The sequence below is a fragment of the Amblyraja radiata genome, chromosome 28 (assembly GCF_010909765.2).
Source record: "Amblyraja radiata isolate CabotCenter1 chromosome 28, sAmbRad1.1.pri, whole genome shotgun sequence".
Classification (NCBI taxonomy): Eukaryota; Metazoa; Chordata; class Chondrichthyes; order Rajiformes; family Rajidae; genus Amblyraja; species Amblyraja radiata.
This window is the reverse complement of record NC_045983.1, coordinates 23,235,312-23,260,008: the sequence shown is the minus strand read 5'-3', so window position 1 is coordinate 23,260,008 and position 24,697 is coordinate 23,235,312. Positions and strand designations below refer to the sequence as shown.

The 24,697-nt window shown below is 39.5% G+C and overlaps 1 protein-coding gene across 1 annotated transcript in view; it reads left to right on the top strand.

Annotated features, from left to right (window-relative positions):
- The window catches only part of eln (elastin), a 122,993-nt gene that overhangs the window by 17,374 nt on the left and 80,922 nt on the right, over positions 1-24,697 (top strand). The window contains exons 2-14 of the mRNA XM_033046078.1: positions 1,217-1,291; positions 4,810-4,875; positions 7,158-7,208; positions 7,998-8,066; positions 8,894-8,923; positions 11,907-11,969; positions 13,213-13,239; positions 15,556-15,591; positions 17,865-17,912; positions 18,896-18,982; positions 20,866-20,901; positions 21,438-21,533; positions 22,522-22,557. Coding sequence (XP_032901969.1) covers positions 1,217-1,291; positions 4,810-4,875; positions 7,158-7,208; positions 7,998-8,066; positions 8,894-8,923; positions 11,907-11,969; positions 13,213-13,239; positions 15,556-15,591; positions 17,865-17,912; positions 18,896-18,982; positions 20,866-20,901; positions 21,438-21,533; positions 22,522-22,557 — 720 coding nt within the window. The remainder of the gene's footprint in view (positions 1-1,216; positions 1,292-4,809; positions 4,876-7,157; positions 7,209-7,997; positions 8,067-8,893; positions 8,924-11,906; positions 11,970-13,212; positions 13,240-15,555; positions 15,592-17,864; positions 17,913-18,895; positions 18,983-20,865; positions 20,902-21,437; positions 21,534-22,521; positions 22,558-24,697) is intronic.

Here is a 24,697-nt window from a genome sequence, read left to right as displayed (position 1 = left end):
GAGGTCGTGAATTAGGTCGTGAAAGTGGGACAGGCCCTTAAGGCCTAGCTGCTGCTGCTTACTTGACTTGACTTGACTTGACTTGACTTACTCTTGCACAGTCATCACCACCAACACTATCCAAAAGGGTGTACCTGTTTTCGGGAAGAAATGGCCACAGGACATCCCTGCACTCTCTACCTAGTCCCTTTACCCTACGTGGTGGTCATCCATCTTCATTCTGCGTTTCAAGTGCAGCCACCCCATAATTAATTCTATCTATAATGCTCTTGTTGTCCTGATGATCCTGAGGTGAGTTAGGAGCTGAAGTTGAACATACTTCCCAAGATGTAGACCTCTGGGTATTAGAAATTTCTTTAACTGTGTGAAGAACATATTAGGTTAACATATGAGGAGCGTATGATGGCTCTGGGCCTGTACTCACTCGAGTTCAGAAGGATGATTAGGGGGGGGGGGGGGGGGAGCCAGGGATAAATTGGCAGGTCATTCCATTCACATTCAGTTTTTATTTAATATATTTGTAAGTTTCTGGTACTCCATGGTGCTTTAGAGACACAGGAGGGTAGCATGAGCATGCCAAGGGCATATTGCATTTACATTATTGTGAATACACCCAGGCCCTTATGTGTGTATATATGAAGTGAAAAGACATTATTCTACAACCATGTAACTGTCTGCTTTACAAAATAAACGCGTACTTTTATAGTGGCAGAAAGTTTCAACAGAGGGTCTAATGGAATTATCAGAAAAGATTGAAACCACAGTGCCGTACAAAAACTGGTACATCACTGTTGTGGAAAAGTTTAGATTATCATGTTGAAAATCAATATTACATTTATCCTAAAAAGACCTGGTGCTGAAGTAACTCGGCGTGTCCGGCAGCATCTCTGGCCAATAGGGATAGGTGATGTTTTGGGTCAGGACCTTTCTTTGGACGCTTATCTTGCTGGAAGTTTAAGAGAAATTATATAGCCTATTGACATTTCAATATTTACAAAATACCAGATCAACTGAAATGCCTTAGTTACACTATCCTTAATGATTAAACTTTACAACATGTATCATCTTAGTGAAACTCTGGACTGAGTTACGAAATTCATAACCAATTGGATTGTAGCACAAGGTTTTGTAAAATAACATACTAACTGCAGTGTTTCAATGAGAGGAAAGCAAATTAAGTTTGCAGCACTTACAATAAATCCCATTGATTTTACAGGAGTTCCTGGAGCAAATGGGGGTCAAGGAACACTAGGACGTCTCTTTCTTCCAAGTAGTTACTTCCGAGGTTATGGTAAGTGATGCTTACATTTTCATACATACACTTCGACTATTTACCTAAAGGATCTGATTCCATTTAGGGATAATGCCAACACCGAGATAAACGTTTGCTTAGAATATAAATGATATAAAATTAAGTTAATCAAATGCTAAAAAAAAGATACAAAGTGCAGGAGTAATTCAGCGGGTCAGGCAGCATCTCAGGATAGGTGATGTTTCGGGCAAGACACTTCCTCATGGGAGAGGGAGAGGGGGGGGGGAAGAAAACAGGAAGAGAGGAGGGGGCATGGCAAAGCCTGGCAGACAATAGGTTGATACAGGGTTTTTTTGATAGGTAGATGGTTTCCATCTTTGGCATCTGCCAATCACCCCCTCGCCCCTCACCAGTATCAACTTATTACATGCCAGGCTTTGTATCGCCCCTCCTCTCTTCCAGATTTCTAGCTTTCTCCCCCCCCCCTTACCACCACATCTACAATCAGTCTGAAGAAGGGTCCTGACCCAAAACCTGTTCTCCAGAGACGTTGCCTGGCCTGCCAAGTTACTCCAGCAGGCTGTGCCTTTTTCTTCAGTAAAGTATCATCTGCAGTTCCTTTTTCTTAATAAAATATCACTATTTGTATTTTCACCTTTAACCAGGGGAAATCTTTAAGCCAAAGTAAATATAACTCAAAATTAATGAGAATTAATCAATTATCATTAATCAATGATGCCCAGGTATGATGAAAGGAGCTGGTAGGTTAATTACCCCAAGTGTAAATAATTGTCAGTAGAATCGTAAGGAGGTTAATGGATATGTAGAGTTTTGAGCTGAAAAGCCACATTCCATTAGTCATAGATTCACAGACTAGATTCATAGACCAGTCATAGTCATTAATAGGGCTTCTTGTTGCTTCTTGGCAATGACCAGAGACAATTAACATATTGTTAGAAGGCTATTAACATTTGATTATTGAGATGAAAAGTAAAAGCTCAATTTTATTGAAAGCTTAATTTCTACATACCATGCAAGTACAGCTTCACAGTATTCATTTCAGTTAATTGATTAGATAGGCAATAATATGACCTTTTCATGATTTAAAAAAAAAGGTGGAATGGCATAACATGTACAGCTACTCATTTAAAGTTCTAAAACTCATTTAGATTTAGAGATACAGCGTGGAAACAAGCACTTCGGGCCTACTGAGTCCACGCTGACCAGAGATCACCTGTACACTAGTTCTATCCTACACACTAGGGATAACTTACAGAAGCTCACAAACCTGCACGTCTCTGGAATGTGAAAGGAAACCGGAGCACCTGGGGAAAACCCATGCGGTCACAGGGAGAACGTACAAACTCCATACAGAGAGCACCCGAGATCAGAATGGAACATGGGCTTCTGGCGCTGTAATGCCCCTGTCCCACTTAGGAAACCTGAACGGAAACCTCTGGAGACTTTGCGCCCCACCCAAGGTTTCCGTGCGGTTCCCGGAGGTTTTTGTCACCTGCTTCCACTACCTGCAACCTCTGGCAACCACCTGCAACCTCCGGGAACTGCACAGATACTTTGGGTGGGGCGCAAAGTCTCCAGAGGTTTCCATTCAGGTTTCCTAAGTGGGACAGGGGCATTAGGCAGCAACTCTTCTGCTGTGCATCTGTGCTGCTTCTCTATTATATTGATGTAACAGTCATTGATTTTTAGTCTCAAAAGCACGTGGACAAACACAGAATTGGATGACTATTTTACAGTTTGGCATGTTGCTGCTGCTCTTTGTATGATTAATCCACTGATGACAATATTATCACTGGGAACCTGTCAAATCCAAAAGTGAGATCTTTCAATACTAAGGTAGACAAAAATGCTGGAGAAACTCAGCGGGTGAGGCAGCATCTATGGAACGAAGGAATAGGTGACGTTTCGGTTCGAGGCCCTTCCTCAGACTGGAAAGGGGGGGGGCGGGAAGAAGAAAGAAAGAGGCGGAGACTCCTTGGTCAATTCGTCCCTTCCCACCCAAACCACCCCCTCCCCTGTTACTTTCCCTTGCAACCGCAGGAAATGCTACACTCGTTGCTTTACCTCCCCCCTCCACTCCACCCAAGGACCCAAGCAGTCTTTCCGGGTGAGGCAGAGGTTCACCTGCACCTCCTCCAACCTCATCTATTGCATCCGCTGCTCTAGGTGTCAACTGCTCTACATCGGTGAGACCAAGCGCAGGCTTGGCGATCGCTTCGCCCAACACCTCCGCACAGTTCGCATTAACCAACCTGATCTCCCGGTGGCTCAGCATTTCAACACCCCCTCCCATTCCAAATCCGACCTTTCTGTCCTGGGCCTCCTCCATAGCAAGAGTGAGGCCCACCGCAAACTGGAAGAGCAGCACCTCATATTTCGCTTGGGTAGTTTACACCCCAGCAGTATGAACATTGACTTCTCCAATTTCAGGTAGTCCTTGCTTTCTCCCTCATTCTCCTCCCCTTCCCAGTTCTCCCACAGCCTACCTTCTCCACCTCTTTCTTTCTTCTTCCCGCCCCCCACCCCCACATCAGTCTGAAAAAGGGTCTCGACCCGAAACTTCACCTATTCCTTCGCTCCATAGATGCTGCCTCACACACTGAGTTTCTCCAGCATTTTTGTCTACCTTTGGTTTTAACGGCATCTGCAGTTCTTTCTTAAATATTCATAACTAATGTCAGCAGTGGGTTTGTTGAGGCTCCTAATCGGGTGATGAGAACATGTAGTTTGTAATGACAGGTATGATCACAATGGAGCAATCTTTCTAGATTTGGCTAAGGTATTACCTACTATTTTTCATAATTGTATAATTTCTATTTAGGGCAATGTTTCAGTGTAATACCATGGAAAATTGAGGTGCTTTGGTTTAGATGAGATGCAGTGCCAAAGACTATCAAAGTACAAACAAACATGGAGCAAAATTAAAGGAAAGTCCGTTCTCCCAGTTATCCTTTCATGAAAGATGCAATTTTATAAGATAACAAGAAAAGCTGGTCAATAGACTCACTCGATCTGTACATTCATTGAGGAGCAACCAATAGGCTCTTTTCATGGATAGATGATATTGGATTGGATAGGAAGGGTCCTGACCCAAACGTCACTTCTCCATATTCTCCAGAGATGCTGCATTACCCGTCGAGTTACTGCAGCACCTTGTCTTTTTTTTTTGTAAACCAGCATCTGCGGTTCCTTGTTTCAAGGCTATTTTCCCCATATCTCTTTCTAATATTTTTCCAATTTCATTTTGAGTGGCACTGTTAAAGTTATATCCACCAATCTATCAGATAGTTTTCATTGTGTAATCAGAACCTCAATTGTCAGTTCTGATTTTTTATTTATGGACTTGTATTCAATATCTATATAGCCATATACAGAACCTTATTATGATATGAGTCTGAAATAAGCTACCAGATACTCATTCCTACCTTCCATACCCCCACCCTTCCTCATCAAACCTTCTGTTGAAACTTTTATTATCTGTAGACTTGATTGTGGCAGTGCTCTGTTGGTCATTCACTCATCTTATTTCATTTCAGGAGTACCTAGCCAAATTCCAAGGTCACCATATCCCTACAAGTCTGTTCCTGGAGCTGGGACTCTAGGTAATCGTTTTTTCCGTTTTATTTGGAGGAGCTATTCCTTCTCTGTATTTATTGTGTTCTAAATCTATTTTGTTACAGGATTCTTGAGCTGATTACCCAGCGTGAATTCTGGAGAATCTCAGCTAGGTCATGATCCACTATATTGTGGAACACTGTGGCAGAGCACACTTGCAGTTTTACCATCTGGAATCTTTTGAAAGTTAGGAACATCGACATTCAGATTCACATGCACAAAAGCACAAGTATTTGAGTGCAAGTGCTAGCTGTTTGCAATAGAATGCAGGCATTTATCACAGATGCATCCTATTCCTTTTGTTAATAGAGACCAATTGTAATGATTTTTTGTCATAAAATCGTGAAACCTTTTTATTCATCCGAAGACTTTATGATAATGCTGATTAACAGTGAGTCTAACACCCACACTAGTCCATGTCGACTGAATGACTATCATTGGGATGGCCTGGTGGGAAACAGTACCTCTCTCCTTGTCCCGTTCCCCTTCACGGAGATCTCCAGACATTCACGAGCAGGCATCAATTTATTTGTCTTTCCAAAAATGTGTCCACAGCAATAGAAAAATGTAAAAATAGTAAAACGTCAAAATATCAGTCTGCAGAAAGTTCCCGACCCGAAACATCACCTATCCATGTTCTCCAGAGATGTTGTCTGACCTGCTGAGTTACTTTAGTACTTTATGTCCCTTTTGTGTAAACTAGCATTTGGAGTTCCTTGTTTTATCAAAATAGCAAATGCCATTTTTCTTTTATTGCATTCGCCCCTTAAATATACATAATGAAGTCTGCCATTTTTATTCAATGCTTTTCAATATAATTGAGTTCATAACTTATCATTCACTTAAGTTGACCATTTAAGCTGAGCATTAATATGGGCTTCAAACTGGGATACACTACAGTTTTCAAACGGTGCCCGGAACCTGTCCCGATTACTATTTAGTGTACAGGCGGCATGGTGGCGCAGCGGTAGAGTTGCTGCCTTACAGCACTTGTAGCGCCGGAGACCCGGGTTTAATTCCGACTACGAATGCTGTCTGTATGGAGTTTGTACGTTCTCCCCATAACTTGCATGGTTTTTCGCTAAGATCTTCGGTTTCCTCCCACACTCCGAACACATACAGGTCTGCAGGTAATTTGGATTGGTAAATGTAAGTGTGTGTAGGATAGTGTTTATATGCGGGGCTCGCAGGTCGGCGCAGACCCAGTGGGCCAAAGGGTCTGTTTCACCGCTGTATCTCTAAACTAAATGTTTTTAAAAGTAGGTTGTTAAAATTATATTTCTCCAGTCCAGTTTTTAACAGCTAATAATCTATCACCAAATTAAAGTTGATATTTGCCCCCAAAACAATTACATCCCATAAGTTCAAAGTCTGCATATAGGTTGGTGGAGATGGGGTGAAAGTTTAGTTTAGTTTATTATTGTCACATGTATTGAGGTGAATGAGGTATATGGAAGGTCAGGACCACTCTCTAGCTGGTGAGAGGATGGTTCAGCTGCCTGGTAACAGCTGGGAAGAAACTGTCCCTGAATCTGGAGGTATCTATTTTCAAACTTCTGTACCTCTTGCCTGATGGGAGAGGGGGAAGAGGGTGTGACCAGGGTGAGACTGGTCCTTGATTATGCTGGTGGCATTGCTGTGGAGGCATGACGTGCTGATGGAGTTAATGGAAGAGAGGCTGGTTTGTGTGATGGTCTGGGCTACATCCACAACCCAAACCATGCTGTGATGCATCCCAATAAAATGTTTGTCTATGGCGCATCTGCAGACATTGGTATGGGTTGTTGGGGACATGCCAAACTTCCTAAGCCTTCTAGGGAAGTAGAGACTTTGGTGGGGTTGGACTGAGAATGAGGAGAATGTTTATATGGCCAAGGTTTTTGATTTTTTTTTTCTTCTCACTGTTTGCAATACAGTTTACTGCATTAATTTAAAGATGACAAATGTAAGCTTAATTACTTGAATTTGCTTCATAATTTAGTCAGATAAATAAGAGTATGCAGCATATTGAAAGTTATAATGAGTCTGATGAAGTATTTTGAATGTATAAAAGTGCAATGGTAAATTATTAGGACAAAGTAGAACTAGCTTTGTGTATTAGTGTTGTTCCTCAGATTTCGATGTATTATGTTGGGTCAATTCCCTATGTAAATGAAAGTTATATAATAAGTGAAAGGCAAATTTAACTCTTACAAAATTTCCTTAGATTTTGTTTAATTAAAAATTGCATGAAGAACATAACTCTGAACTGTTTAATCTACCACTCTAGGTGCTGGAGTTCCAGGTGCTGTTGTCCCAGGTGTATATCCAGGCTATCAGGGTAGGTGCAGATATTGCCTTGAAGTGTAGTATGTCTTTTACATGGTGCTCCCTGTTAGTACAGTTTATTGTCATAGATAATCCTGGATGATCAAATGATCTTGAAAATCATATTTTTTTATCTTCTAATGTATTAAAATACAAAAATAATACTTAAGAATTCATGATACCTTAAATAATTTTGCTGGGGAAGAATTCACTGCTTTTGGAGGTTTTTAGCTTTTTATTTACATTTTTAATCAAAGGTTTCACTGTTTTCTTAGGAAGACACGCATTCAATCTTCTCCCCCCTCAATAGTCGTTCCAAAAGTGTACAGGACTATGACAAATGAATCCATAATTAAGATAAAAGCAGATAGCTCCATTTCTGCAATTTCCCCAACACTCTGACAACTTTACAAAGTGTCTGCCTCCAATGGCCTCAACTTCAACTGTCTCTCCCAGCAAACTTGCCAGCAATTGATGATCACAGAGCTGAGCACTGCTGTTCGGATCTGCTTTCCTGGGCTTGGCCTGTTCTCTGGTGTTTGCACAAATGGCTAATTTTACAGGGGAGGTTTCAATTGTGCATTGAATGAGGAATGATGCCATCCTGCATCCTTTGAATGTTTTGTACACCTGCGTGTGGGTGTAAGGTAAATCCTAATTGAATTTCACGGACAAAATGATACTACACTCTAATTTAGTAACCAGTGCTAGAGATTGAATATATTGTCCAATCTGTTTCTATTTTTGAAAATGTGAAAAATAGAAGTAGCATTCTGTTAAGTATTATTTATTATACTCTTAGGTGCAAGGAGTCATGGGCTTGGAGTTCTTCCTGGAGTACCAACTGGAACTGGTTTGAAAGCCAAACCAAGTAATTTTTTTAATACTTATATTGATATTCTCGTCAAGTATTTTATTAAGTAAGATTAGGAAACATGGGGATAGAGTAAAGTGTAAAAAATAGATTTAAAACTCCTTTGCCATTGTACTGTCCAAAAATACACATGTTGCGTGTCAAGAATCAACGGACATAAGAATACAGCAGAACTAGACGTACTTGAAAGAGGAGTTTTACTTAATCTCATTTTTTGTTTTTTCAGCTTTAATGTATTGGGTATGCTGTGCTGGTTTTGGTGCTGAGGGATGGTGTTGGGGGAGGGATGGGGGGGACTGTGTGGGAGGAGGGTTAGGGTGATGAGCAGAGGAAGTAGGTGGGGGAAGGTACAGAAACTGAGACGGGTGGGAGGCTGGGGGGATTTGGAAAATGGAGGCTGGTCATTTGCTGTTTCCACGTCACCTTCCAGCCTCTGTCATTGCAAACTAGAACAGCATCTCATATTCTGCCTGAGTAGTCTAAAACCCCTCGCCCACCGACTCCATCTGCCCATTACACAACTCCAATTGGGTCCCTTGCAGTGTTCTCATATAAGATTTGATGATTCATCTTAAATTCCTCAAGATGTCCAAAAGACAATATACAATTCTACACCACAATGTTGATGCTAAGAGACATGAAATTTATCAGCTGAAATAAATTTTAAAGTAATTATATTGTGGAACCTGATAGATGCTGTAGTGAATAAATAGGTAATATTGCTTTTTACAAGTTTATTGAATTATAATTTCCCACCAACAAATGAGCATGTGGCAGTTATAATGATTTAATTTGATAATGTATCCCTTTGTTTGCTCTTCTAGATGCTGGTGGTCAATATGGATATCCAACAGGTAAAGACTGATATTAGCATCTAATAATCACAAATAAAAGAATGGATCACAATAAAGAAAGAAGTGACAAAGACCCATGATTTATTTATTTGCCTCTGTACTCCATAATTTGAGATTTGTAATTGAAAAAAAATCACATGTGGTTAAATTGCACATTGTCAGATTTTAATAAAGGCTATTTATTTACATTTTTGCTTCACCATGTAGTAATTACAGCAGTGTTGAAACATAGTTTCTCTCCCCCCCCCCCCCCCCCCCCCCCCCCCCCCCTTTTGGGGGCTGGTCCACTTCAGTTTTCTCCTGAGCATATAAATGTCATGCTCAATTGGGTTCACATTGCGTGATTGACTTGGCCACCCAAGAATTGACCATTTTTTAGCTTTGAAAAACTCCTTTGTTGCTTTAGTAGTATGTTTGGGATCATTGTTTTGCTGTAGAATGAACTGCCGGCCAATGTTTTGATGTATTTATTTGGACTTGAGCAGATAGGATGTGTCTATACACTTCAGTATTTATTATGCTACTACCATCAGGAGTTGTATCATTAATGATGACAATTGAGCCAGTACCTTCATCAGCCATACATGCCCAGGCCATAACACCCCCACCACAGTGTTTCACAGATGAGGTGGTATACTTTGGATCTTGGCCAGTTCCTTCTCTCCTCCATACTTTGCTCTTGCCATCACTCTGATATAAGTTCATCTTCATCTCATCTGTCCACAAGACCTTTTTCCAGAACTGTGGTTGCTCTTTTAAGTATTTTGTGGCAAACTGGAACCTGGCCAACCTACTTTTGTGGCTAACCAGTGGTTTGCATCTTGCACTGTAGCCTCTGTATTTCTGTTCATGAAGTCTTCTGGGGAAAGTGGTCATTGACAAATCCACACCTGACTACTGAAGAGTGTTTCTGATCTGTCGGCCAGGTGCTTGGGGTTTTTCTTTATTATAGAGAGAATTCTTCTGTCGTCAGCTGTGGAGGTCTTCCTTGGCCTGCCAGTCCCTTTGCGATTACTAAGCTCACTAGTGCTCTCTTTCTTCTTAATGATGTTCCAAACAGTTGATTTTGGTAAGCCTAAGGATTGGCTGATGTCTCAAACAGTTTTAATCTTGATTCTCAGTCTCGTAATGGCTTCTTTGACTTTCATTGGCACAACTTTGGTCCTCGTGTTGATAAACAGCAATAAAACTTTCCAAAGGTGATGGAAAGACTGGAGGAAAGACTAGGTGCTGAGAGCTCTCTTGTACCTGCATGAAGGAGGTAATTAAACACACCTGAGAAATTACAAATACCTGTGAAGCCAAACATTATGGTGAAATGGGGGGACTGTATAAACACAGCTGTAATTTCTACATGGTGAAACCAAAATGTATAAAAATGGCCTTTATTAAAGCCATTAAAAATCTCAAATTGTGGAGTACAGAGGCAAATAAATATGATGGGTCTTTGTCCCAAACATTATTGAGGGCACTGTATACGCTTCCACTAAGGTCCAGGATAGGAGGTTGGTTAACAAAGGTAAGAGCCATGAGATGAATGAACATTCATCATTGAACAGGATGGAAAGAGTGCACATAAATGGATCTTTCTCAGATTGGTAAATTGAAACTAATGAGGAACCACAAGGATTGGCGCATGGACCCCAATTTAGCTGAGGGGATATTTTCAAGTTCCTAAAGAAATTGACTGGTTTGAGTTTTGAGGTGGATGTAAAAAGACTTACAGACGATTTTGTCAAGATGAATGAAAACCTAAGATCATAACAGATAGAATATAAATATAAAAATGTGTTACTTTGCTGCAAATAACAGATAAATTGATTATTTTTAAACAATTGAGAGATTAGGTCATGTTGACATTTAAAGGGACTGAGGTGTATTGGGGCACAAATCAACGAAGACCAGGTATACATTTGCTTTGAATGTTGCTTTGCAGGCAAAAATACAACAAATAAATATTAATCAACAATACAATAAATTACCAGTATTATAGATAATAAAGTGCAACTTAAACAAAGTCCATAGTAGATCGTTGAAGAGGCAGGGTTGTCCTTGAACCTGGAGGTCATAGTTTTTAGGCACCTGTATCTTCTTCCCGATGGTAGCAGAGAGGTGAGAGCATGGCCAGGGTACTGTGGGGCTTTGTTGATATTAGCTGCCTTTTTGAGACCGCACTTCCTGTCGATCCCTTGAAAGTGGAGGTCAATACCTGTGATGGACTGTGTAATGTCCACCACTTTATGCAACCTCTTTGTTTAGTTTATTGTCACATCTACCAAGGTACAGTGAAAAGCTTTTTGCTGCGTGCTATCCGGTCAGCGGAAAGACTATACAAGATTACAATCAAACTGTCTTCAGTGTACAGATATATAATCAAGGGAATAACGTGTAAGGCAAGCTAAAGTCCAGTAGTGCATTTTAGATAGATCGAGGGTCTCCAATGAGGTAGATGGTAGGGCCGGACCACTCTCCAGATGGTGATAGGATAGTTGCCTGATAACAGCTGGGAGGAAACTATCCCTGAATCTGGAGGTATGCATGTTCACCCTTCTGTACCTCTTACCTGAATGGAGAGGGGAGAAGAGGAAGTGTCCGCAGTGAGACTCATCCTAGATTCTGCTGGTGGCCTTGGCGAGGCAGTGTGAAGTGCAGATGGAGTCAATGGTAGGGAGGTTGGTTTGCATGATGGTCTGGGCTGCATCCACAATTCTCTGCAATTTCTTGGGGTTTGGAAGGAGCTGTTCCCGAACCATGCTGTAATGCATCCCAATATAGTGCTTTTATGGTGCATCTGTAGAGGCTGGTGAGAGTTGTTGGGGATATGCCGAACCTCCTAAGTTCATGGGCGTTCAAATTACTGAAATAGGCCGAGAAGCAACTAGTCAGCATGCTTTTTAATGTACACCTGTTAGAAGTTCACCTGTTAGATAAATGCCTTCCCATTTCATCCAATACTTGACATTTTTTATCTGTTTCCTGATAGGTTATGGTAGCTTTGGAGTAGGAGTGCCTGTTGGCTATCCAGTTCTTTCACCTAAACTTCCAGGTATGTGCTGTGCATGTTTTCACATATAGGATATTAATAGGAGCAATAGTAGAGCATGGGTAATGTGGGAAGATACAGATTCAAATACAGATTTAGTGGATATGGAGAAAGTGTGAGAAGTTTCCCAATTTAGAAGTAAGCTCAGACATAATCACAATCAAATATGAATAGTTACAACATTGAAAAAACCTAGTTGCAGCATATGCAGTTGTATTATAATTCAAAATGCAGTTGTTACTTATTATTGTCACTGTTGCTATAGTTCTAACTGCTATTGTTCAAATTCTGCAATCTCTCGCTGCTTTATACAACAGCAGCCCATTGAGTCCTTCTTTTGTCAATGTTCTTGGAGAAAAGTCCTGTCATAATGAATGTTCAGTTTCATCAGTGAGACAAGATGTCATGGCAGCACACTCAATCCAAGCATTGGTGTGTACTAGATTATATGATCCTATTACACAGACCACAAAGATGTCCAGATGCTTAGCTATACTGTACCAGTAGTTCACAGAAAAAAAATGTAGGATTCAAATAGGTGAAGCAGAATAAATTATGTGCAAGATGAAGACTAATCTTACCAAAAGATGTGCTGTTGGTTCAATTAATATAGAATGATGCCGAAGCAACCCCTAATTAGTGATGAATAACGTCTCGGCATTCATATTCCTTCAGAGTCTTATTATTGTGGAAGATTTTAAAGGAGTGAAATATTTAACTTTTTCCATTAAGTTTACCTTTTTATCCTCCCATTATTTATTTGTACATTTGGTATTTCTGTGGCTGACTTATTTCTTTGTTCAGATGATCTTGACCAGTTGCAGTTCTGCACTGAAATCATTTGATGAGACGTTTAATTGCTATATTCATATGAACCTCTCCACCAAAATGGTTTCTATGAACTTGTGCTAAGTTTCTACTCAAAATTCCCAAATAAATATTTGGATATGTGTAAAGAATGTGAACCACTGAGGCCTTATCACAATATCCAATTTATTATACATCCAAAAACATCACAGTAAATAGAATTATATCTGGTCAAGAATAATCTTAAAAATCAGTGGGGTCTGTGTACCGAAGAGAGGAACTGTCTATGATCACACCATGCTGCATAGTGACAGAATTGTGTAACCATGTTTTGAGTTTTACTATCTATTGGTTTGCATACACTATACTGTGTTCGATATAATCTAGTCTAGTTTTTAATTATTAAACACAGTTTGTGACGTTTTTATTTGCATTGCAGGTGGCTATGGAATTCCATATAGTGCAGGTAGGATTTTCAATAATATTTTCCTCATTTTTTAAGATGTTTTTTAATATTGCAATCCAGTCCTTTTATTACAACACCTTGCTAATATTATCAAATTACAAAATGAAAGATGGAATCTTACCTATAAAATGTCTATGCATGCTATTAGCCCTCTGTTTTGTCTATTTCATATTTTGACCAAAAAGCATCATTGTTAAAGATTATGTAGCACTTTAACAAGGTTTACTAAGCTCCCAGAGTATAAAGTTAGAAAATCGCAACAATTCTGTAATTCTATTGTTAGATATTCCTATTTTGTAAATAGAATTTTTAATAAACAAATCAGGAGTAACAATAATAAAATAAGAAAATGCTGATTGCTGGTAATACTCGGCAAGACGTGGTGAAAAAGCTACTTTTCTTAACAACTAAACCAGGTTCGCTTCTTAATAAACAGACACCACACAAACTGTTTGGTAGACCAGTTCACAACTTTACTTATTATCGGCCGATGGAAGGGAGCGAGAATTCCAGTCAAGTGACCAATACAGACACTTGACCGTCCTCCGTCCACTTCGCAGAACAACAGAATTACATTGCATTAAATAGGGTTTTTTTTGTCCCCTTAGCACATTCCACAGACATTAGTCATGGTCAGAGGTACAGGAAAAGGTTTCCACAGAATGCATCACATCAAAGACCTTTTGTTTACATGGTACAAGATATACTAAAAACATTGGCCATTTTATGGCATCTTATCTTTCTACTTCCCTGATTCCTCTCTCCGTCATAAACATTGGCCATTTGGTTTATGGCATCTTACTTCAAAGATATCTCTCTAGCTTCTCCTCTCTGCTTGTCACTTGGGAGACAATGTTATAGGATTTATTATCCCACACACTGCAACCTGAGGCAAGCCTAATTTGACACTAAATATAAGCTGTAAGCTAGCCCAGAAACCTATTTTAATATCTTCTTATATTTTTAACTAAAATTTGGCTTCATCAGTGGGATCTCCATGGAGAGTGGAAATTGGAAGACATTTTGAAGTACGATGACCTGTCGTCAAATACAAGATTTGATAAGGATAATAAGAGGGAACTGTGGATCTTTTCTCAATTAACTCTATTCCTCCACAGATTACCACATGTGCTGCCTGGTCTGCTTAGCATTTCCTGCATTCACTCTTTTCATTTCTGCAGGAAGTGTAATCCACAATTAATGTTATTGAATACAGAGTACAGTCCCTGAGCTAACACTCGAGAATGTAAATCAAATTCTTTTCTGGTGACTTCAGAATTTAAATTTGGCTTTAAAATTCCAAAAATAAAATGCCGTTAACAGCAAATGTGACATAAGACTAAATTGGGAAATAAATCTAATTGTCTAGAAATTAATTTGCACTGAAAAAAACACGCTTTAAAATGGTGCTGCAAGGGAATCAATTCCTAGTGCCATTAGTTCCTAATCTTCATGCATACATCTTATGAAAGCATGTACCTGTGTCTCAATAAGGCAGCAATGTTTTTACATAGGCAAACATTAACTGCAAATAGTCTGGTGTACCAGCAAAACTAAAATCCGCTAATTTCTGTCATGCCTTTACCTCTTCAAAGGGAAGTGACATAGTATTCAGCTCTTCCGCATGACATGATCAAACATCTCATTTTACAGCCATGCATTCTGGAGGAAGAGGTGTTCAGTGCACTTGGGGGGTCAATGCTGATTCATCATCTTAAATGTTGATACATCTTTTCACTAACCTATTTTTCTAGTCACTTTCATAAACTATGTCCACATGCTATTGTAATTGCCATTAATTAAATGTAAGATACTTAGTTTCAGAATTAAGTTTCTCACCATCAAACTGAATATTAAATTATATCATGCTATGAACACTTTCCTGAGAGATCTTTTAAATTCCTCAGCGTAAATATCACCAACAATTTGCCCTCAACCAACCATATTGAAGCTACAGTCAAAAAAGCACACCTACACCTTTACTTCCTACGAAGATGAAAGAAATTCAGTATGTCTCCAACAACGCTTGACTTCTACAGATAAACTGTAGAAAGTATTCTGTCGGGATGCATCACAGTTTGGTTTGGCAACAGCTCTGCCCAAGACCACAATAAATTGCAGAGTTGTGGATATATCCCATTCCATCACACAAACCAACCACCATCCATCGATTCCATGTACACCATGTTGCCTCGAGAAAGCCAAAAACATAATCGTACCATTTTGTGCCAATCGAAGTCATTTTGTTAATGTTCACATTGATGTCAAACTAAAAAATTGGTTGATCTCTATCATAACTTGTCAATCTTCTTTCAGCTGGATATGCAGCTGCCAAAGCTGCTAAATATGGAGGTAAATCCATCAAACATTTTAACTTAGCATAACATTTTTGTGTTAATAAGCATTTCTTTTCAATATAAGAGCGTGACTGGTGCAACAGATTCAAACAGTGAAGCTGCTTTCACGTGTTCCCATGTCTAGATCCTGCTTTTATTTATCCCTGTCTTTTGGCTTGAAAATTTAATGCCATATTGTGTTATTTTCATATTAACAATCAAGGGAAAACCTGCAGACAAGGTGAAATATTTGTAGTTGCACTTCCAATTACCTTAATAGCAGTCAGGTTTTATAGTGGATATAGAGGGTATACTTTCAAAGATAAAGATAACATTAAAATGGGCAGATAAATGGCTATTAAAAATTAGCACTGAAGAGAAGAATGCAAAGACGCTGATGAGTTTATGTACACATATCTTGGAAAGAGGGGGGACACTGAAAAATCAAATGTGATCTTTGGTTATATTAATAGAAACAGAGAACAAAAACAGAATTAAGATTTCTTAAGTTGCTTTAAAGCAGTGGCTTACCCTCACCTGGGACACTGTACTCTACCTGTTGCATTTGGGAAAGATGTCAAACTTATGGATAAAATGTACAAAAGCGATTTCCTCAAAAGGTACAGGGAAGTGAGGTTTCAGTTGTGGGGGAAACTGAAGCCGTGGATGTTCTGCTTAAAGTAGACAATGATAAGAAAAGAGTAGAGAGAAATATTCAAAATATTGGTTTTGATAGTATATGCAAAATGGAACACAAATGAAGATGTTAGCAAATGAAACAAATATCGCATGAGGATACTTCTCAAATCATTGTTGTGATTTGGAATGCTGGATGATGGAAGCAAATTGAATTGTAATGTAAACAGGACAGGAGAGGGAAAAAAAATGATAGAAAGGAGGGAGAGCATGAAAAAGGGCAGTGACAGAAATTAAGTGGCTGAAAAAATTGAGGGAGAGAATGGGAGAAATTTAGAGGAGAGAAAGAGAGAAATGGGATCGCTCATAAATGAGCCATATGAGAGAGAGAAAGGGGAAAAGGAAGACATTGTTGGTGATGCAAGCAAACAGCTGGGAGAGGATAAGGGCAAAAAGGATAAGGGGTGGGGGGAGAGTAGGGAGCAGGAATGAGATGAAGGAGGGACAGTACAAGAAGGACAAGATAAGAGGAGAGTTAAAGCAAAGGAATGGAAGAGCCCGAGGGGAATGAAAGCTTGACAAGAGGTAGGAGGAGAGCGAGGAAACATAGAAAATAGGTGCAAGAGTAGGCCATTCGGCCCTTCGAGCCTGCACTGCCATTCAATATGATCATGGCTGATCATCCAACTCGGTATCCCATACCTGCCTTCTCTCCATACCCCCTGATCCCTTTAGCCACAAGGGCCACATCTAACTCCCTCTTAAATATAGCCAATGAACTGGCCTCAACTACCTTCTGTGGCAGAGAATTCCACAGATTCACCACAGAGGAAGGATGGAATATAAAGTGTTCAGGTCAAGCTGAGCAGAGAACAGGGGGACAAGAGCAAGTTGAGGTAGAGTGAGACCAGAAATCTGGGAAGCGAGAATGGGTGTAGGGGAATGAGGATGTGAGTAGGAGGATACACGGAGCAAAACAAATTGCTGCAGAACTCAATGCGACAAGCAGCAGCTGTGGGTTAAAGAATTGTTGGGATTTCAGGTCAAGACACTGCACCAGCAATAAATATAAATTAGCGGACTGGGAAAAGGAAGGGTGACTGGGTGGAATAGACAGGAAGTGAAGGGGAAGTAGGTATAGAGACAGGTAGATTGAATAGCAACAAGAGTCTGAATCTAAAAGGGAAAATTGAAAATGGTGCCAACACACAACAGGTCAGGCAGCATCTGTGGAGAAGATGCAGCGCATTCTTTGGACTTCAGCAAGTCAAGCTTATTCAGTGCTATCTGCCCTTTTTCTCCCAAATGTTATGTGGGGTTGGTGGTGTGTGGATATCTAGCCATCAAGGCACTGGACTGTATATGGCATTTTACAATGTAAATGCTATATTTTTTAAACTTCTGGAATATATTTTGCATTTAATATACCGGTACATTAATTTGCAGTCATGTTTAGCATTAATTTACTCTCTACCCCAGAATAAACTATCCTTATTATGCTCCTCATTCTGTTCTGCTTCAAATTGAAGTAACAATTCATCTTTGTGATTGGAATCATAATAATATTGTAATATGCTAACTCTCAATAAGAAGTACACCAGTTAGGTTAATTTAATATATTAATGAATATAACTCTGCACCATGTCATTTAAGGCGGTGTACCTGGAGGTGTTCCTGGAGCCGTTCAAGGAGGTCTTCCAGGTAATTTGCAATAGAATTATCTATCTACATATTAAATTATCCTGCATTTATCTATGTTGGATCCTCAAGGTTGAACTTGCTTACTGGAAATCTCCTGAAATGCATTACCAAAGCTCCGTGTGTAGCCCTTGAGCAGACATGATCATCACTACTGAAGACAATTTTCTGAGTCGTCACCCGCTGAAGAAAACTTATGGAAGATCCATGACAGCGTTGAGCAGCCGATTTCTGTTAATGGTTTCATCCAGTTGCCTTTGTCGTGATAGCAATGCACACCATTTGTCCACCTTTCTTTAGTTTTGATCCAATTTATTGTAAGGGTATTTAAGATTCAAAAATAAATTTACACACAATCTTTGTAAGAGAAGGGCATTAATGGTAATATTCCCCCATCTTATTTATGTTTCAAGTGATCCTAAAGAATGTTACTTTGAATAATTTAAGTATTGCTCATTAATTAACTATTACAATTTATTAATCCCATATTACTGAAGGTAGTTATGCACCTTAAACTGCAAGTATTTTTTAAATTCATTCAATACCCCCTGCATGTTGGAGAAACAAATTCATCCATACTCCTATATTCGCTTAAAAAGTCACCTAAGTGGGACAGGCCCTTTATGGACATGATGCAATAGGTGAAATAATCTCAGTGCCATCCAATGATTCTACAGGACACCATTTGAAATATTTTTGATATTTCCCATCACATAACATTACATTTACTTGTACAATTTGCATTGTGGTCACATCCAAAAACTAATTAATAGAATAAATCTTTCTCATCATCTCTTTCAAGTCATTAAAATGATTTGAACTTCTGGTCACATTCCAGAAAGTTCTTGCTGTAACGAAAGCCATGAGCCATGTTTGAGAACAGCAATCTTGCTAATAACCTAATCTGTTTAGCAGAAAAATTAAGATCATCTGTTACTTTTGTCGAAAAGATAGATGATTGTACATCTCCTGTGCTGATATTCCAGGTGGTGTTCCAGGAGCAGTTCCGGGGGGTTCAGCTGGAGGCACTGTTCCAGGTGGCGTTCCAGGGGGTGTTCCAGGAGGTGTTCCTGGTAATTTTGTCGCATATTACAGACATTTTTCTATGTATTTTAATGTTTATTGAGATATAAGTATGTTTTGCAAATATGTCGGTTTTGCTCCTCAAAAGCAGAATCTCCATTTTTATAATTGCTGCTATTAGATTACAAATGTAGCCTGAATCAACGATCATATATTAGTTTAACCTGGGACAAAACAGAGTGAAGTGAGATTTCCTGTAGGTAATTCTCAATCGGTGAATATTTGAACTTGTAAACTGTTGTAAATTGGGGCCTCAAGTTTGAGTAAGCCCCATTAGGCAAAAAAATAGTTCCTTTTATTTTCCATGCAGCATACAACTATTTGAGTGCCTTTCGTGCGAGATGGGAAACGCGCTTGGTTTTCAAGCAGAAATAATTTTTCATTATTTTAAACTGCTCTGTTCTATTGAAGTCAGTTAAAAAACATCCATACCATGAAAACAAATTAATAAATTATTTTATATAAAATTCCGTGCTTCTTTAAAACAAAACTTTCAGTATTGATGCGTTCCAACATATTTGGTGAATATCCCAGTAAGATTATGGATTTTCTTTCCTGCAGTGTATTAATCAACCAGATGTTTTTTAAAACAATTTGTAGTTTAATGATTACAATTATAGAGATAAATTATTTCAATATATTTGAATTCCAGATTTAGTTTATTTCCTGTATTTTCCAGGTGGCGCCAGCAATGGCTGTCTCGCCAACAGTCTGTCTGTCTTTTCCTTCTGTGTTTGAATTGTATTTGTTAAATGTATGTTTTTAGTGTTCTTTAGCTTGTTTTATGTCGGGGGGTGGGGGAGGAGGGTTGGGGGAAACTTTTTCTAATCTCTTACCTCGACGGAGATACGATTTATTTGTGTATCGTATCTCCGTCCGCACAGCAGCCTAACATCGAGGAGTTGGCGGCCTCTGCTGGAGACTGATTTTGAGAGCTCCACCGCGGGGAACCTGCAGGACTTTAACATCGAAGAGCCCACGATCCCTTTGCCAGGGATCAACCTCGGAGCTCCAACCGTGGGTGCTTGCGGACTTAACATCACGGAGCCCGCGGTCTCTGGTCAGAGACTGACTTCAGGAACTCCAACGTGGGAGTTTCGATCGCCCCAATGCGGGAGTTTCGATCTCCCCAATGCGGGAGTTTCGATCGCCCCGATGCGGGGGCTTCGACCGCTGGCTGCGAGAGCTTCGATCGCCCTGACGGATGGTTCTACTGCCCCGACCGCGGGAGAATAAAGAGGAAGAAAATGTTACTTTTTTGCCTTCCATCAAAGTGGGGAATCCACCGTGGTGGATGTTTATATTAACTTTATGTAGTTGTGTGTCTTGTTGCTTTTTTGTAGGGCTATATGGCGATTCGCATATCACTGTACCTTAATTGGTACATGTGACAATAAAATTGAACCTCTGAACCTTTGACATTTTCCATCCAGCTAGTACAATTCAGATTTTAATCTTTGAATCAAACATTCAGGCATCTGGCTATCGCTTTAACAACATAATTACTAGGCTACTGCAATTTCAGTTCAGTTCAGTTTTATTTGTCATATGTAGGTTAACACAGGGTCAACGGTACAATGAAATGTTTTTGACAAGACAACGGGTCACCTCAGCAATTGACAAGTCGTCATGTGCCCACAATAAAGTAATTCAAGCAATCTGTATAACTGTAAGGAATTAAATGGCTAATTGTTTTTCTCGTTCAATTTGTAATCTGAAAATGTTATTTTGTTCATTGGATTTGAGCAATGTGCAATAATATTGAATATGTTAGAAATAAGGTTTCTCTGGAATGAGGTGATGTGTTTGATCATCAGATTACAACTCAGCATGCTACTCATTATCATAAATTGTTAATCCTCTGTCATTGCAGGTGGATATGCAGGAGCCAAAGCTGCAAAATATGGAGGTTAGTCAAATTTATTCATCATTGCAGGAAAACAAATTCATGCAAATATTCATTCTCACTCAGTAACAAGAAGGACATTAATAATGCTATCTTTACATTTGTTGAATCTCAATGATCTCCTTTATATGGCATGGCTATCAATTATTATATTATTAATGGGCATTGGATTTAAATTGGAACAATGCACGAGGCAAATATAAGACAAAAGTGAATGGTGAAACTAACTTGAGGAGGCATGTCTACCTGGTGTCTAAGTGGTGTCTTTTGTCACTGTAATTGAGTCCATCTTGTACTTTGATGCATTAGATGCAATATATATGTATTGGTAGATATATATATATATATATTTGTGAGCATGTAACAATGATTACAAGGCGGTTATTGCCACCCATTGTTTATATAACATCATTTCAACATTTTAATTAGTAACAACATTTGTCTTAGTAATAATAAAATGCATTTAGAACTAACAATATAGAATTTTGTGAGTTTTGTAGAAAATATATATAATTGAATCTCGTGTCATGATATTTCAGGTGCTGTTCCGGGAGGGGTGGCCGGGGTTTCGCCTGGAGCTGGCCAAGGGGTTCTTTCATCTCTCATTCCAGGGGGTGTTGCAGGAGGTGTTCCTGGTAATTAGTCCATTTTTTATGACATATTCAATGTATCTCGATGTTGATTGAAATGTGTATGTTTTATTGCTTTTACTTTTGCAATTATGTACACATATAACCATATAACAATTACAGCACGGAAACAGGCCATCTCGACCCTTCTAGTCCGTGCCGAACACGTATTCTCCCCTAGTCCCATATACCTGCGCTCAGACCATAACCCTCCATTCCTTTCCCATCCATATAACTATCCAATTTATTTTTAAATGATAAAAACGAACCTGCCTCCACCACCTTCACTGGAAGCTCATTCCACACAGCTACCACACTCTGAGTAAAGAAGTTTCCCCCTCATGTTACCCCTAAACTTCTGTCCCTTAATTCTCAAGTCATGTCCCCTTGTTTGAATCTTCCCTACTCTCAGTGGGAAAAGCTTATCCACGTCAACTCTGTCTATCCCTCTCATCATTTTAAAGACCTCTATCAAGTCCCCCCTTAACCTTCTGCGCTCCAAAGAATAAAGCCCTAACTTGTTCAACCTTTCTCTGTAACTTAGTTGCTGAAACCCAGGCAACATTCTAGTAAATCTCCTCTGTACTCTCGCTATTTTGTTGACATCCTTCCTATAATTAGGCGACCAAAATTGTACACCATACCTTGCTCCTTGAAAGAAATCTTTCAATATGTGAATAATTTTCTGAATATACTCATAGCATTGTGAAAAAAGTGAACCGTTTAGAAACCAAAACGATACCTAATGCCCAGGTGCCGTGTGCTCTTGGCAAGATAAATTATGTATGATCTATGCACGATGAGAGGATTAATGGGTGAATTGCCTTTCTTTATTCTATTGGTTATCTCAAAGATTATGCTAATGTGTTAGTTGGATGTGAGGATGTTTCATTATAATTGAATTTTGAAATATTCAATATTGATGAAGCCTGCTCAAATGGATGACCATAATATCAATTTCTGTTCATAACTTGCAAATTCTCTGTCACTGCAGATGGTTATGCAGCAGCCAAAGCAGCGAAATACGCAGGTAAAGCTTCCTATTTTCTCAGTTCAGTCAATAGCCACATGCATCGTGGGAAACTAATTTGGACAAACTTTCATGTTCACCTGTTTCCCAAGATGCTGCCAAGAATTAGAGCCATAGTCACATAGCATGGAAACAGGCCCTTCAGCCCAAGCCATCCATGCTGTCCAAGATGCCCTATCTAAGCAATATACATTTGTTTACATTGGTCCTCGAAACTGCAACCTGAACCCTTGAAACCCTCAAAACCTTTCCTAACCATGTACCTGGCCAAGTATCCTTTAATTGCTGTTATTGTACTTGCCTCAACTATCTCCTCTGGCAGCTTATTCCATATATAACCACCACCCTATGAGAAAAAAGGTTGTCCCTCGGGTTTCTATCTAAATTTTCTTCTCTGACAAACCTATGTCATCTCGTTTTTAATTCACTTACCCTGGGTAAAAGACTATTGCATTAACAGTATCGATTCCCCTCATGATTTTATACACCTCTGTAAGATCACAGCTTAGCCTCCTGCACTGCAAAGAGTAGAGTCCTAGCTTGCCCAATCTCTCCCTAAAGCTCAGGCCCGAGTCCCGGCAACTTCCTCGTAGATCTCTGCACTCACTGTGAAGGTCCTGCCCTGGTTTGACTTCCCAAAATGCAATATCTCACACTTAATTGCAATAAACGCCATTAGCCATTCATTACCTTATTTACCCAGCTGATCAAGATCATTGTGTAATTTTTGATAACCATCTCCACAGTCTACGATACTACCTAATTTAGTGTCATCTGCAAACTTACTAATCATGCCTTGTACGTTCTCTTGATCTAGATGACAAACAGCACTGGGCCCAGCATCAATCCATGAGGCACACTGGCCTCCAGTCCGAAAAACAACCTTCCACCCTTTGCTTTTTACCATTAAGCCGATTATGTATCCCAGCAGATAGCTTCCCAGATGCCAAAAAAAGACACAAATTGATAGAGTAGCTCAGCAGCTCAGGTCGCATCCTTGGAGAACATGAGTAGGTGACATTTCGGATCAAGACTCTTCTTCAGATCTGAAGAAATGACCAGAAGAAATGAATCCCAAAACGTTACATATCTATGTTCTCCAGAGTTGCTGTATGTCCCACTGAGTTACTCAAGCATTTTGTTTTTTTTGTAAATCAGGATCTACAATTCCTTGTTTCTCCCTCGATGCCATGCGTTCTAACCTTACAGAGCAGCCTACCATGCAAAACTTTGTCAAAGGTCTTGTTCAAGTCCACAGAGACAACGTCTATGGCCTTGGCCTTGTCAACCTTCTTGGTTATTTCTTCAAAAAAATTAAACTAAATTTGTGAGATATGATTTCTCACATACAAAACCATATTGTCTACCCCGTAGCAGCCTCTGTCTATCCAAATACTATCAGAATCCTCTCCATTAACCTACCCGCAACAGATGTTAGGTTACCTGATCTATAGTTCTCAGGCTTTTCCTTGCAACCGTTTTTAAACAGAGGCACCATATTAGCCACCTTCCAGTCATCTGACACCTCACCCATGTCTAACTATGATTTATATATCTTAACCAGGGCTCCTGCAATTTCTTCTCTAGCTTCCCACAGTATTCTCAAACATATCTGATCAGGTCTGGGAGATGTATCTACCGTCATAAGCTTTAGGAAGTTCAACACCTCCCCGACTGTAATTCGGACTATCCGCAAGACCTCTCCATTATTCATTCCAAATTTCCTAGTCTTCATCTATTTTTCCAGAGCCAAAACAGAAGCGAAATACTAATTGAAGACTTTGCTTATCTCCTGTGGCTGCTCACAGAGATGACTGCTTTCGTTTATGAGGGATTCTATTCTCTTTCACATTACCCACTTTAATCCTTTAATATACATAAAACCTCTTAGGATTTTCCTTAATATTACCTGCCAGATCTATCTCTTCACCCCTTTTTGCTCCCCTGATGTCCTTATGGCTCCTCATATCCCAAAACTACTCCAGAGAAATGCTTGATCCAGCTGCCTATACCTGTCCCATGCCTCCTTTTTCCTAACCACTCAATTTATTTCATCAACCAGGCTTCCTCCCACCTGCATTCTCCTTCACTCTAAGAGGAACATGCTTTGAACTCTCACCATCACACTGTTGATACACTC